Consider the following 14,365-nt stretch of genomic DNA (forward strand, 5'->3'; position numbering starts at 1 on the left):
AGTTTACAGGATGTGTGCAGTTTACAGGATGTGTGCATTGCAGTCTCAGTTTACTGGATGTGTGCATTGCAGTCTCAGTTTACTGGATGTGTGAATTTCAGTCTCAGTTTACAGGATGTGTGCATTTCAGTCTCAGTTTACAGGATGTGTGCATTTCAGCTGCAGTTTACAGGATGTGTGCAACTTGCCAGTGCCTCGTCCGCTGCACTTCTGAGCACGCCTGACGGCTCTGCTGGAGATGATTAGCTACAGCATGCGCCATAAACAGCTTGCTGGAAATCTTGTTTTAAAGAATTTATGTTTGTATCGTACTTTGTGAATGGGGCTGAAATTTGGTTGAAGTACATCCTAAATGAGGGTGGGGACGGGTACGGGTGTAGCAGGGGAGGGTGTGGCCAGGTGCGGGGGGGACAGGTGTGGGCAGGGACAGGTGAGGGCAAGGCGGGGCAGGGGGTGGCACCTGGGTCGGCCTCCTGGGCCTGCTGCAGCCTCCTCTGGGCGGCAGTGCTGAGGCGGGGGAGGGGGATGCGCTCCAGAGCCTTCCGCTGAAGGGCAGGGGTCTCATACACCAGCACATGCTGGAAATTAGACTGCAGCGTCCTGAAGAAGCCCACACTGTTCTCCTGTGGGGATGGGGGGATGGGTGGGCGGGAGGAGAGCTGGGGGGTGGAGAGAGAGAGGGAGGAGAGCGGAGAGGGGGAGAGAGAGCAAGGGAAAGAGGAAGGTGAGAGAAAGAGAGGGAGAGAGGGAGGAGGAGACAGAGAGGGAGGTAGAGAGAGCAAGGGAAAGAGGAAGGGGAGAGAAAGAGAGGGAGGAGGAGAGAGAGGGAGAGACAGAAAAGGAGAGTCACAGCATCATTAGTGAGCAGACTGCTTTTTTGGTGCTATTTCTGTTTCGGTTTCTCACTACGCCTTCAAAAAACAAAGATAACCCACACAGGTAAATCTCACACAGGTAAAACACACAGGTAAACTTCCTGTGAGCTTCTATTCAAGCAAGCCTGCATTAGAAACCATTCACATAGGAAAAACAGTGTCCCACCACCAAAATCTGAATCAATATATTTAATTCATACCAATTGTTTCTCTCATGAACACACACACACAGACCTAAATACATATGCACGCATACTCACATACACACACACACACACACACAAAACGGCAGCGCAACGCATCAAACTGAAATCATCCAAGATGTTTTACCGGTGGGATAGGCAGTGCGCAGGGCTGAGGCGTTGGAGGGGCGGTGGGTGGAGCCAGAGCAGGGGCGGGGCTGTTTGGTGGCAGGGGAGGAGCACTGCTGTGGGCGGAGCTCTGAGGACAGATGGGGGTTTGCCCCGCCCCCAGCCGCTGGTCCCTCTCTGCCGCGATGGTCTCACGGATGCGACGAAGTTGGTCCACGGAGGCGGACTGCGGGAACACCAGGTGCGTCTCTGCCTGCCGACAAGAGATCCACCGGCTCAGCGCGCCACTACAGCACTGATCTAAGGATCAGGTTACTGCTGTTAATATCCTAACCTTATAAATTATTAAGTAAAAGGCCGAACTGATGAAGAGAAAATGACTCAAACGCGCAAAACTTTAAACCATCACTACTTCTGTCACTGATTTCTCTCCGCTATGGATAACAAACTTGCCTCCTTTAAATGCGTCGAGTTTAAGTCTACACCTGATGTGAATTTGTTTAAATGCTGTAGCTAATTATATTTATTTTTAATAGTCACCTCTTCAAAGCCCATCTCGAACAAGCACTCGACCGCTCCTGGGACCGGAAGCAGCTTCGTGGAAAACGTGGGGTTGCCGATCCGGATCGATCTGTACTTGTCTTCATCTGGGTTCCTGCGTGTGTATAACATATATAACTACAGGAATTAGTTGGCTGTTAACATTGACAATGAGGGATCACATACGTTTACTTCATGTTCTTCAAATATTCATATAGGGCCCTACAATATAGAGTTTGCCTCCACAAGACATATTCTAAATGACAGTGTTAATAGATCATAATACAAGAGGATCCAACCAACATTAATTGATTAGCTACACTTTATCAAAGTAATAAAGATTATCACTTCAGCTAATCACCGTGGGGCTAGTTAGCTTGCTATCTAACGTTGACCCCCTGAAAAAACCAGTTAGCTTGTTAGCTACCTATGCATCAGTTAATGTTAATTTATCTAATCCCTTTAAGGCTAAGGTTAATGTTCCAGCCCAGAGACTTCCCCGATGACAGGTCAGAAATGTGTTTTAGCCAGCTGGCTAGCTACGTGACACTGCATATACTTTCAGCGCATACCAAAGTAACTTTTCTGGGTTAATATCAAACAAATCCACATCACCTCAGAATATTGTCCGCATACGTCAGCAATAGTTTAGAGACATCCAAGAAAACATCGTTTGGATTTTCGCATAATGCACTGACTCCTTTTAAACCCTCCATCTCTCGCCTTTTCCTCCTTCGTTTTGACCAAGTCTGCTTCCAGGATACACTCTTCCCCGTCGCGAAATATTATTTATCGTAGATTTCGGACTCCACCAATTCACAATGAAATACAGTGGCACACACGGTTGGACTAAACTATACCCTACCGGAACTCTTTAGCTTTTTGTTAACAAAGCTATAAACGGAACTCTTTAATAATTCCCAGAATGCGCGCAAGGGGCTGTGGTCTTCCATATTATCAGTACCTTTGCTCTTGTGAGTCGCGCAGTACAGGGCGAGCTACCTATGTAATGCCTGAATAGAATATGTCGGAGTAAAATTAAATTATTCATTAAAGACGCTCATATTTATGATTTTAATATAAACAGAATCTATATATGAAATAATAACGTATCTACATGAATCCAGTTTGAAGTAATTTAATAGATATTTTACAGAATTACAACAAGAGATTTTTCGGACACTGTGAAACTATCTTAGCAGTTATACTGCTGACATGCGTTGTGGAAGTGTGCCACCAGGTTAAGGTAAAAACAAACGAAACTCGCGTCTTTTAATACTTACAAATTTTCTTTGGACGGGACTAATATCTGCTCCATATAGTTTATTAGACGTGTCGACCTTTTGCTCGGAACTGCATGTTTTAAATTATTGAGTGTAGCTAAACTGACTAACCAGCAAGGTCGTGCAAAATGTGACAAGTCAACAGACAGACAGAAGAGACAGAAAGCAGATTATTTATCGTACATAAGTGTGTCATCATTCAGTATTTTACAGTACTGTTAAAGAACATTTTTATTCGAGCTGGTTTAGGCTCAATTTAATATTTGTGAATCAACCGATGCTACAGACGTAACGCTAACGGTCACAGCATGTCGCTGTCATCTTGGCAGAAACTGTTGCTGCTGAAATCGGTAGAACACAGATTGTTGAACGCGAGGACATGCGTTGGCCCGACTTCCCGCCCGAGGCGCCACGGTGCCAGCGCTCCCGGTGGGTCCCGCAGGAGGGTGGTAATCACCGGGATCGGGCTCGTGTCCCCGCTCGGCACGGGGACCGCGCTGCCGTGGGAGCGCTTAATCCGCGGCGAGAGCGGCATCGTGGCTCTTGAGGAGGAGGACTACAAAACGGTTCCCTGCAAAGTGGCGGCCCTCGTGCCCAGGGGAGACGGAGACGGGGACTTCCGGGAGGAGAGGTTCGCCTCACGAGGGGAGATCAACAGCATGTCGCCCGCCACGGTGATGGCGCTGGGGGCGGCGGAGCTGGCGCTGAAAGATTCCGGCTGGTATCCCACCAACCTCGAGGAGCAGCTGGCCACGGGTGTGGCCGTCGGCATGGGGATGGTGTCGCTGGACGAGATCGCCCGCACCGCCAAAGCCTTCTCCACCAGCGGTTACAGCAAAGTCAGCCCCTTCTTCGTGCCGCGGATCCTGGTCAACATGGCCGCCGGTCACATCAGCATCAAGCACCAGCTGAAGGGCCCTAACCACGCGGTGTCCACAGCCTGCACGACGGGCGCGCACGCCGTGGGGGACGCCACCCGCCTGGTCGCCCACGGCGACGCCGATGCCATGCTGGCGGGGGGCACGGAGGCCTGCGTGGGGCCGCTGGCCATGGCGGGGTTCGCCCGGGCTCGGGCGCTGGCCACGCGCTGGAACCACAGCCCCGCCCTGGCGTCCCGCCCCTTCCACCCCGACAGAGACGGCTTCGTGATGGGCGAGGGCGCGGCCGTCATGCTGCTGGAGGAGCGGGAGCGGGCGCTGGCCCGGGGCGCCCGCGTGTACGCCGAGGTCCTCGGCTACGGCCTGTCCGGCGACGCCAGCCACATCACCGCGCCCACCGCAGACGGAGACGGAGCGTTCCGGTAACTCTGCGTTCACAGTTACACTGGGAAATAGGTCCACCTTGTCAGTTACACTGAGTAACACTGAACAATAACACTGCCTCATCAGTTACACTGAGCAGTAACACTGCCTCATCAGTAACTCTGCGTTCACAGTTACACCAGGAAATAGCTCCACCTTGTCAGTTACACTGAGTAACACTGAACAATAACACTGCCTCATCAGTTACACTGAGCAGTAACACTGCCTCATCAGTAACCCTGCGTTCACAGTTACACTGGGAAATAGGTCCACCTTGTCAGTTACACTGAGTAACACTGAACAATAACACTGCCTCATCAGTTACACTGAGCAGTAACACTGCCTCATCAGTAACCCTGCGTTCACAGTTACACTGGGAAATAGCTCCACCTTGTCAGTTACACTGAGTAACACTGAACAATAACACTGCCTCATCAGTTACACTGAGCAGTAACACTGCCTCATCAGTAACTCTGCGTTCACAGTTACACTGGGAAATAGCTCCACCTTGTCAGTTACACTGAGTAACACTAAACAATAACACTGCCTCATCAGTTACACTGAGCAGTAACACTGCCTCATCAGTAACTCTGCGTTCACAGTTACACTGGGAAATAGCTCCACCTTGTCAGTTACACTGAGTAACACTGAACAATAACACTGCCTCATCAGTTACACTGAGCAGTAACACTGCCTCATCAGTAACTCTGCGTTCACAGTTACACTGGGAAATAGCTCCACCTTGTCAGTTACACTGAGTAACACTGAACAATAACACTGCCTCATCAGTTACACTGAGCAGTAACACTGCCTCATCAGTAACTCTGCGTTCACAGTTACACTGGGAAATAGCTCCACCTTGTCAGTTACACTGAGTAACACTGAACAATAACACTGCCTCATCAGTTACACTGAGCAGTAACACTGCCTCATCAGTAACTCTGCGTTCACAGTTACACTGGGAAATAGCTCCACCTTATCAGTTACACTGAGTAACACTGAACAATAACACTGCCTCATCAGTTACACTGCGTTTACAGTTACACTGAGCAGTAACACTGCCTCATCAGTAACACTGAGTAACACTGAGCAGTAACACTGCCTCATCAGTAACACTGAGTAACACTGAACAATAACACTGCCTCATCAGTTACACTGAGCAGTAACACTGCCTCATCAGTAACTCTGCGTTCACAGTTACACTGGGAAATAGCTCCACCTTGTCAGTTACACTGAGTAACACTGAACAATAACACTGCCTCATCAGTTACACTGAGCAGTAACACTGCCTCATCAGTAACTCTGCGTTCACAGTTACTCTGGGAAATAGCTCCACCTTATCAGTTACACTGAGCAGCAACACTGAACAATAACACTGAACAACGACACTGAGCAGCAACGCTGAGCGGAAACACTGAGCAGTAATACTGAGCAGTAACACTGAGCAGCAACACTGGCTCATCAGTAACACTGAGCAGTAACACTGACCAATAACGCTGAGCAGTAACACTGAACAGCAACACCGAGCAGCAACACTCCCTTGTCAGTAACACTGAGCAGCATAAAAAGGCGGCCATTAAAGAATGTGGGGCTGCCCAAGCCTGTTCCTGGAGATCTACCATCCTGCAGGTTTTCACCCCAACCCTAACAAAGCACACCTCACTCAACAGTGCATTAGTTCTGTTTTTTGGCAGGTGTGTTCTGCAGGTGCATTAGTTCCGTTTTTTGGCGGGTGTGTTCTGTAGGTGCATTCTGTTTTTTGGTGGGTGTGTTGTGCAGGTGCGTTAGTTATGTTTTTTGGTGGGTGTGTTGTGCAAGTGTGTTCTGTTTTTTGGCAGGTGTGTTGTGCAGGTGCGTTAGCTCTGGCGGGTGTGTTGTGCAGGTGCGTTAGCTCTTTTTGGCAGGTGTGTTGTGCAGGTGCGTTAGCTCTGTTTGGCGGGTGTGTTGTGCAGGTGCGTTAGCTCTGTTTGGCGGGTGTGTTGTGCAGGTGCGTTAGCTCTGTTTGGCGGTGTGTTGTGCAGGGGCGTTAGCTCTGGCGGGTGTGTTGTGCAGGTGCGTTAGTCTGTTTGGCGGGTGTGTTGTGCAGGTGCGTTAGCCTGTTTGGCAGGTGTGTTGTGCAGGTGCGTTAGCCTGTTTGGCGGGTGTGTTGTGCAGGTGCGTTAGCTCTGTTTGGCGGGTGTGTTGTGCAGGTGCGTTAGCTCTGGCGGGTGTGTTGTGCAGGTGCGTTAGCTCTGTTTGGCGGTGTGTTGTGCAGGTGCGTTAGCTCTGTTTGGCGGGTGTGTTGTGCAGGTGCGTTAGCTCTGGCGGGTGTGTTGTGCAGGTGTGTTAGCTCTGTTTGGCGGGTGTGTTGTGCAGATGCGTTAGCTCTGTTTGGCGGGTGTGTTGTGCAGGTGCGTTAGCTCTGGCGGGTGTGTTGTGCAGGTGCGTTAGCTCTGTTTGGCGGTGTGTTGTGCAGGTGCGTTAGCTCTGTTTGGCGGGTGTGTTGTGCAGGTGCGTTAGCTCTGTTTGGCGGGTGTGTTGTGCAGGTGCGTTAGCTCTGTTTGGCAGGTGTGTTGTGCAGGGGCGTTAGCTCTGTTTGGCAGGTGTGTTGTGCAGGTGCGTTAGCTCTGTTTGGCGGGTGTGTTGTGCAGGTGCGTTAGCTCTGTTTGGCGGGTGTGTTGTGCAGGTGCGTTAGCTCTGTTTGGCGGGTGTGTTGTGCAGGTGCGTTAGCTCTGTTTGGCGGGTGTGTTGTGCAGGTGCGTTAGCTCTGGCGGGTGTGTTGTGCAGGTGCGTTAGCTCTGTTTGGCAGGTGTGTTGTGCAGGTGCGTTAGCCTGTTTGGCGGGTGTGTTGTGCAGGTGCGTTAGCTGTGTTTGGCGGGTGTGTTGTGCAGGGGCGTTAGCTCTGGCGGTGTGTTGTGCAGGTGCGTTTGCTCTGGCGGTGTGTTGTGCAGGTGCGTTAGCTCTGTTTGGCGGGTGTGTTGTGCAGGTGCGTTAGCTCTGTTTGGCGGGTGTGTTGTGCAGGTGCGTTAGTCTGTTTGGCGGGTGTGTTGTGCAGGTGCGTTAGCTCTGTTTGGCGGGTGTGTTGTGCAGGTGCGTTAGCTCTGGCGGTGTGTTGTGCAGGTGCGTTAGCTCTGTTTGGCGGGTGTGTTGTGCAGGTGCGTTAGTCTGTTTGGCGGGTGTGTTGTGCAGGGGCGTTAGCCTGTTTGGCGGGTGTGTTGTGCAGGTGCGTTAGCTCTGTTTGACGGGTGTGTTGTGCAGGTGCGTTAGCTCTGTTTGGTGGGTGTGTTGTACAGGTGCGTTAGTTATGTTTGGCGGGTGTGTTGTGCAGGGGCGTTAGCCTGTTTGGCGGGTGTGTTGTGCAGGTGCGTTAGCTCTGTTTGGCGGGTGTGTTGTGCAGGTGCGTTAGCTCTGTTTGGCGGGTGTGTTGTGCAGGTGCGTTAGCTCTGTTTGGTGGGTGTGTTGTGCAGGTGCGTTAGTTATGTTTTTTGGCGGGTGTGTTGTGCAGGTGCGTTAGCTCTGGCGGTGTGTTGTGCAGGTGCGTTAGCTCTTTTTGGCAGGTGTGTTGTGCAGGGGCGTTAGCTCTGTTTGGCGGGTGTGTTGTGCAGGTGCGTTAGCTCTGGCGGTGTGTTGTGCAGGTGCGTTAGCTCTTTTTGGCAGGTGTGTTGTGCAGGGGCGTTAGCTCTGTTTGGCGGGTGTGTTGTGCAGGTGCGTTAGCTCTTTTTGGCAGGTGTGTTGTGCAGGTGCGTTAGCTCTGTTTGGCGGGTGTGTTGTGCAGGTGCGTTAGCTCTGGCGGTGTGTTGTGCAGGTGCGTTAGCTCTTTTTGGCAGTGTGTTGTGCAGGTGCGTTAGCTCTTTTTGGCAGGTGTGTTGTGCAGGGGCGTTAGCTCTGTTTGGCGGGTGTGTTGTGCAGGTGCGTTAGCTCTTTTTGGCAGGTGTGTTGTGCAGGTGCGTTAGCTCTGTTTGGCGGGTGTGTTGTGCAGGTGCGTTAGCTCTTTTTGGCAGGTGTGTTGTGCAGGTGCGTTAGCTCTGGCGGGTGTGTTGTGCAGGTGCGTTAGCTCTGTTTGGCGGTGTGTTGTGCAGGTGCGTTAGCTCTTTTTGGCAGGTGTGTTGTGCAGGTGCGTTAGCTCTTTTTGGCAGGTGTGTTGTGCAGGTGCGTTAGCTCTTTTTGGCAGGTGTGTTGTGCAGGTGCGTTAGCTCTGTTTGGCGGGTGTGTTGTGCAGGGGCGTTAGCTCTGTTTGGCGGGTGTGTTGTGCAGGTGCGTTAGCTCTGTTTGGCGGGTGTGTTGTGCAGGGGCGTTAGCTCTGTTTGGCGGGTGTGTTGTGCAGGGGCGTTAGCTCTGTTTGGCAGTGTGTTGTGCAGGGGCGTTAGCTCTGTTTGGCAGTGTGTTGTGCAGGGGCGTTAGCTCTGTTTGGCGGTGTGTTGTGCAGGTGCGTTAGCTCTGTTTGGCAGTGTGTTGTGCAGGTGCGTTAGCTCTGTTTGGCGGGTGTGTTGTGCAGGGGCGTTAGCTCTGTTTGGCAGTGTGTTGTGCAGGGGCGTTAGCTCTGTTTGGCGGTGTGTTGTGCAGGTGCGTTAGCTCTGTTTGGCGGGTGTGTTGTGCAGGTGCATTAGCTCTGGCGGGTGTGTTGTGCAGGTGCGTTAGCTCTGTTTGGCGGGTGTATTGTGCAGGTGCGTTAGCTCTGGCGGTGTGTTGTGCAGGTGCGTTAGCTCTGTTTGGCGGTGTGTTGTGCAGGTGCGTTAGCTCTGTTTGGCAGTGTGTTGTGCAGGTGCGTTAGCTCTGTTTGGCGGGTGTGTTGTGCAGGGGCGTTAGCTCTGTTTGGCAGTGTGTTGTGCAGGGGCGTTAGCTCTGTTTGGCGGTGTGTTGTGCAGGTGCGTTAGCTCTGTTTGGCGGGTGTGTTGTGCAGGTGCGTTAGCTCTGGCGGGTGTGTTGTGCAGGTGCGTTAGCTCTGTTTGGCGGTGTGTTGTGCAGGTGCGTTAGCTCTGTTTGGCGGTGTGTTGTGCAGGTGCGTTAGCTCTGTTTGGCAGTGTGTTGTGCAGGTGCGTTAGCTCTGTTTGGCAGGTGTGTTGTGCAGGTGCGTTAGCCTGTTTGGCGGGTGTGTTGTGCAGGTGCGTTAGCTCTGGCGGTGTGTTGTGCAGGTGCGTTAGCTCTGTTTGGCGGGTGTGTTGTGCAGGTGCGTTAGCTCTGTTTGGCAGTGTGTTGTGCAGGTGCATTAGCTCTGTTTGGCGGGTGTGTTGTGCAGGTGCGTTAGCTCTGTTTGGCAGTGTGTTGTGCAGGTGCGTTAGCTCTGTTTGGCAGGTGTGTTGTGCAGGTGCGTTAGCTCTGTTTGGCAGTGTGTTGTGCAGGTGCGTTAGCTCTGTTTGGCGGGTGTGTTGTGCAGGTGCGTTAGCTCTGTTTGGCGGTGTGTTGTGCAGGTGCGTTAGCTCTGTTTGGCGGTGTGTTGTGCAGGTGCGTTAGCTCTGTTTGGCGGGTGTGTTGTGCAGGTGCGTTAGCTCTGTTTGGCAGTGTGTTGTGCAGGTGCGTTAGCTCTGTTTGGCGGGTGTGTTGTGCAGGTGCGTTAGCTCTGGCGGTGTGTTGTGCAGGTGCGTTAGCTCTGTTTGGCGGTGTGTTGTGCAGGTGCGTTAGCTCTGTTTGGCGGGTGTGTTGTGCAGGTGCGTTAGCTCTGGCGGGTGTGTTGTGCAGGTGCGTTAGCTCTGTTTGGCGGTGTGTTGTGCAGGTGCGTTAGCTCTGTTTGGCGGTGTGTTGTGCAGGTGCGTTAGCTCTGTTTGGCGGGTGTGTTGTGCAGGTGCGTTAGCTCTGTTTGGCGGGTGTGTTGTGCAGGTGCGTTAGCTCTGTTTGGCGGGTGTGTTGTGCAGGTGCATGTCGGCGGCGTTGCGTGATGCAGGGCTCCCGCCGGACGCCGTGACGTACGTGAACGCGCACGCCACCTCCACGCCGCTGGGCGACGCCGCTGAGAACGCCGCGCTGAAGCGTCTGTTCGGGCGTCACGCCCGCCTGCTGGCGGTGTCCTCCACCAAGGGCGCCACGGGGCACCTGCTGGGCGCAGCCGGGGCACTGGAGGCCGCCTTCACCGCCATGGCCTGTTACCACGGCAACCTGCCCCCCACGCTCAACCTGGACCGCACCGACCCCGACTTCGACCTGAACTACGTGCCCCTCTCCGCACAGGACTGGCGTGCGGACGGGCGCAGGGTCGCCCTCACCAACTCTTTCGGGTTCGGCGGCACCAACGCCAGCCTGTGCATCGGCAGCGTCTGACTGCTCCATTTACCGTTCCGCTTACTGGACACGCGCACGGGAAAGGCTTCATTAAGCACTCTTCCCTGAAAGTATGTTAAAGATAAAAAACGAGAATGCCCGTGCACTGCCATTTAAAAATAAATTGTGATTTATTTTTATTTATTTTATGCTGTGAAAAATGTTTCGACCAGAGTCTGGTCTTTTTCTGATTTTCTAAAATGCACTGAGCTGGTCATTTCAGCCAGGGCGATTCTGTAGAAACTATCGGAACTTGACTGACAGCACAAAATGTGTGCTTTGCTCATGGAAATGATCAGAGCAGAAGTCCTCTGGGTTAGGGGGTAATTTAGCTTTATTAAACTGTATCTCTTGTATACATGGGTGTCTGTGTTGTGAATTAAAGGCAGGTGCTCTGTTTCCTGTGTTATTTACGTTCTGAGTGCTGAGCTGTGCTGCGTCAGCTGGTGCGGTGGCATTGCCCACCCGTTGGCTGCTGTACCGGCAGAGGTCCGGCCACTAGGTGGCGATAGTACATCGGTAGGCCACGCAGAAGGGATTGAAGGTTAGAGTCCTGGGCGTTCAGCTTTGTGAAGGGGTGTGATGCAGGCCCTCTCTGGACATCAGCATCCGAGTCACAACACTGAATACTCCTGAAGTTATGAAGATACTACATTCCAAATGGAAAATAATGCATTATATTTCATTTGGCAGATGCTTTTATCCAAAAGCAAGGTACGATAAGTGGGCAACAGTGTAGTATAATGGGTAAGGAACTGGTCTTGCAGCCTAAAGGTCACAGGTTCGATTCCCGGGTAGTATATATCCAGCTGTATAAATGGATGCAGTGTAAATGCTGTGTAAAAGTTGTGTAAGTCGCTCTGGATAAGAGCGTCTGCTAAATGCCTGTAATATAATGAAATGTAATAAGCGCATACTGAAGGTCACTATAACAACTATGGCACACAAGGTCGATAAGATACAATTCTCATTAAGCATCAGTATCAGTTATCCAGAGCAATACGAGTGTTATAAGAGTGATTCTCGGTTGGGAGTAACCCTGTGGAGCAGTAGTGTTAGAGTCAGTCCAGGTACAGAAGAGGGTACACAGTCTTCAGACTGGCAGAAAACGGGCAGTGACCGAGTGGTGCGTAGAGGAATGGGGAGATCATGTGACAGGCCCCCTCATCAGCGCGATTGGTCGACTGACCCCTTGTGACAGGCCCCCTCATCGCCGCGATTGGTCGACTGACACCCTGTGACGGGCCTCGTCATTGCTGTGATTGGCTGATTGATGCTCGCCTCTGAACAGACAGATGGTGGATTATTACATCGTCGAGGCTTTTAACTTTTATATCGGTTTCCCTGTTTTATTGATTCGTTTGGATTTGGCCGACAAGGCCTTCCTGCCTGCTTTGTGTCCCAGTGATGTTGACAGGTGCTCTCTCTGGGGGCGGAGTTAGCATCCGGCTAATTGTTAGCTAATCGTTAGCCAGTGGAATAGAGACAAAGGGCCTTGTTCACCAAACGTGTACGATCACATTTGATCGTAAACTGCGTGTACGAACGTTTCCATGAACATTTTGGCATTCATCATTTTTTGATGATTATTTGTTCATGTTTCCTTATGCTAATCATTTAAACAGGATTGCGTATAAAATTTACAAACAGCCAACATTAATGAGCTCATACACCTGGGACAAAGATTTGCACGTGTCATAAATCTCATATTGGTTTTTCGTAGGAACATTTTTAAGAACAAAAGTAAGGATCATTTAAAAAAGTTTTTAACCATTTAAGCTCACAGCTGGCAGGGAGCCCGGTGGCTGGATCGGCGCACACGACCCCATCTACTCCATCGCCATCTCTGGCACCAGCATTTCTGTGGAAGGCTCACAGCCCAGTGCCACAGGCTGGATGTTTGTGGAGCGATCCCACCCAGGAATAACGTGAAATAGAAAACAAAATGTTAATTAAGTAGGGTCAATACACTTTACAGTTAGCAGAACTGAAAGTCCAGCAGGTAGAAGCACAGACCCTCAGCAGGAGAGATGGGGATGCAGGAGAGATGGAGATGCAGTCCCTCAGCAGGAGAGATGGGGATGCAGGAGAGACGGGGATGCAGACCCTCAGTAGGAGAGATGGGGATGCAGACCCTCAGCAGGAGATATGGGGATGCAGACCCTCAGCAGGAGAGATGGGGATGCAGGAGAGATGGGGATGCAGACCCTCAGCAGGAGAGATGGGGATGCAGGAGAAATGGGGATGCAGACCCTCAGCAGGAGATATGGGGATGCAGGAGAGATGGGGATGCAGACCCTCAGCAGGAGAGATGGGGATGCAGGAGAGATGGGGATGCAGACCCTCAGCAGGAGAGATGGGGATGCAGGAGAGATGGAGATGCAGACCCTCAGCAGGAGAGATGGGGATGCAGGAGAGATGGAGATGCAGACCCTCAGCAGGAGAGATGGGGATGCAGACCCTCAGCAGGAGATATGGGGATGCAGGAGAGATGGGGATGCAGACCCTCAGCAGGAGAGATGGGGATGCAGGAGAGATGGGGATGCAGACCCTCAGCAGGAGAGATGGGGATGCAGACCCTCAGCTGGAGAGATGGGGATGCAGACCCTCAGCAGGAGATATGGGGATGCAGGAGAGATGGAGATGCAGACACTCAGCAGGAGAGATGGGGATGCAGACCCTCAGCAGGAGAGATGGGGATGCAGACCCTCAGCAGGAGAGATGGGGATGCAGGAGAGATGGGGATGCAGACCCTCAGCAGGAGAGATGGGGATGCAGGAGAGATGGAGATGCAGACCCTCAGCAGGAGAGATGGGGATGCAGGAGAGATGGGGATGCAGACCCTCAGCAGGAGAGATGGGGATGCAGACCCTCAGCAGGAGAGATGGGGATGCAGACCCTCAGCAGGAGAGATGGAGATGCAGACCCTCAGCAGGAGATATGGGGATGCAGGAGAGATGGGGATGCAGACCCTCAGCAGGAGAGATGGGGATGCAGGAGAGATGGGGATGCAGACCCTCAGCAGGAGAGATGGGGATGCAGGAGAGATGGGGATGCAGACCCTCAGCAGGAGAGATGGGGATGCAGGAGAGATGGAGATGCAGACCCTCTGCAGGAGAGATGGGGATGCAGGAGAGATGGGGATGCAGACCCTCAGCAGGAGAGATGGGGATGCAGACCCTCAGCAGGAGAGATGGGGATGCAGGAGAGATGGAGATGCAGACCCTCAGCAGGAGAGATGGGGATGCAGACCCTCAGCAGGAGAGATGGGGATGCAGGAGAGATGGGGATGCAGACCCTCAGCAGGAGAGATGGGGATGCAGGAGAGATGGAGATGCAGACCCTCAGCAGGAGAGATGGGGATGCAGGAGAGATGGGGATGCAGACCCTCAGCAGGAGAGATGGGGATGCAGACCCTCAGCAGGAGAGATGGGGATGCAGACCCTCAGCAGGAGAGATGGAGATGCAGACCCTCAGCAGGAGATATGGGGATGCAGGAGAGATGGGGATGCAGACCCTCAGCAGGAGAGATGGGGATGCAGGAGAGATGGGGATGCAGACCCTCAGCAGGAGAGATGGGGATGCAGGAGAGATGGGGATGCAGACCCTCAGCAGGAGAGATGGGGATGCAGGAGAGATGGAGATGCAGACCCTCTGCAGGAGAGATGGGGATGCAGGAGAGATGGGGATGCAGACCCTCAGCAGGAGAGATGGGGATGCAGACCCTCAGCAGGAGAGATGGGGATGCAGGAGAGATGGAGATGCAGACCCTCAGCAGGAGAGATGGGGATGCAGGAGAGATGGAGATGCAGGAGAGATGGGGA

At 52.5% G+C, this 14,365-nt stretch overlaps 2 protein-coding genes across 4 annotated transcripts in view; one reads left to right on the forward strand and one right to left on the reverse strand.

Moving 5' to 3' along the window:
- ngly1 (N-glycanase 1) overlaps positions 1–2,623 on the reverse strand; it is a 10,714-nt gene extending 8,091 nt beyond the window's left edge. The window contains exons 1-4 of one of the 3 annotated variants that reach the window (XM_035430921.1): positions 2,342–2,623; positions 1,727–1,841; positions 1,206–1,439; positions 461–623 (exon numbers count right to left, since the gene is read on the reverse strand). In XM_035430921.1, coding sequence (XP_035286812.1) covers positions 461–623; positions 1,206–1,439; positions 1,727–1,841; positions 2,342–2,442 — 613 coding nt within the window. In that variant the 5' untranslated portion in view covers positions 2,443–2,623. Of the gene's footprint in view, positions 1–460; positions 660–1,205; positions 1,440–1,726; positions 1,860–2,341 lie in introns of those variants that run through there. The other 2 variants (XM_035430920.1, XM_035430922.1) reach the window with 2 other exon arrangements.
- Positions 2,624–2,703: 80 nt separating this feature from the next.
- Positions 2,704–10,950, forward strand: oxsm (3-oxoacyl-ACP synthase, mitochondrial). Its single transcript, XM_035430923.1, has 2 exons — positions 2,704–4,309; positions 10,139–10,950. Exons 1-2 carry the CDS (start codon positions 3,318–3,320, stop codon positions 10,539–10,541), a joined length of 1,395 nt encoding a protein of 464 aa, XP_035286814.1. The 5' UTR covers positions 2,704–3,317; the 3' UTR covers positions 10,542–10,950.
- Positions 10,951–14,365: the final 3,415 nt, after the last annotated feature.

This window comes from Anguilla anguilla, chromosome 8 (assembly GCF_013347855.1).
Source record: "Anguilla anguilla isolate fAngAng1 chromosome 8, fAngAng1.pri, whole genome shotgun sequence".
In the NCBI taxonomy this organism is placed as follows: domain Eukaryota; kingdom Metazoa; phylum Chordata; class Actinopteri; order Anguilliformes; family Anguillidae; genus Anguilla; species Anguilla anguilla.

Bases quoted from the DNA above. Each gene is read 5' to 3' on its own strand.
- oxsm (XM_035430923.1), top strand. From the start codon at position 3,318: ATGTCGCTGTCATCTTGGCAGAAACTGTTGCTGCTGAAATCGGTAGAA. The intron at 4,310-10,138 runs GTAACTCTGCGT...TGTGTTGTGCAG, and splicing joins GACGGAGACGGAGCGTTCCG to GTGCATGTCGGCGGCGTTGC.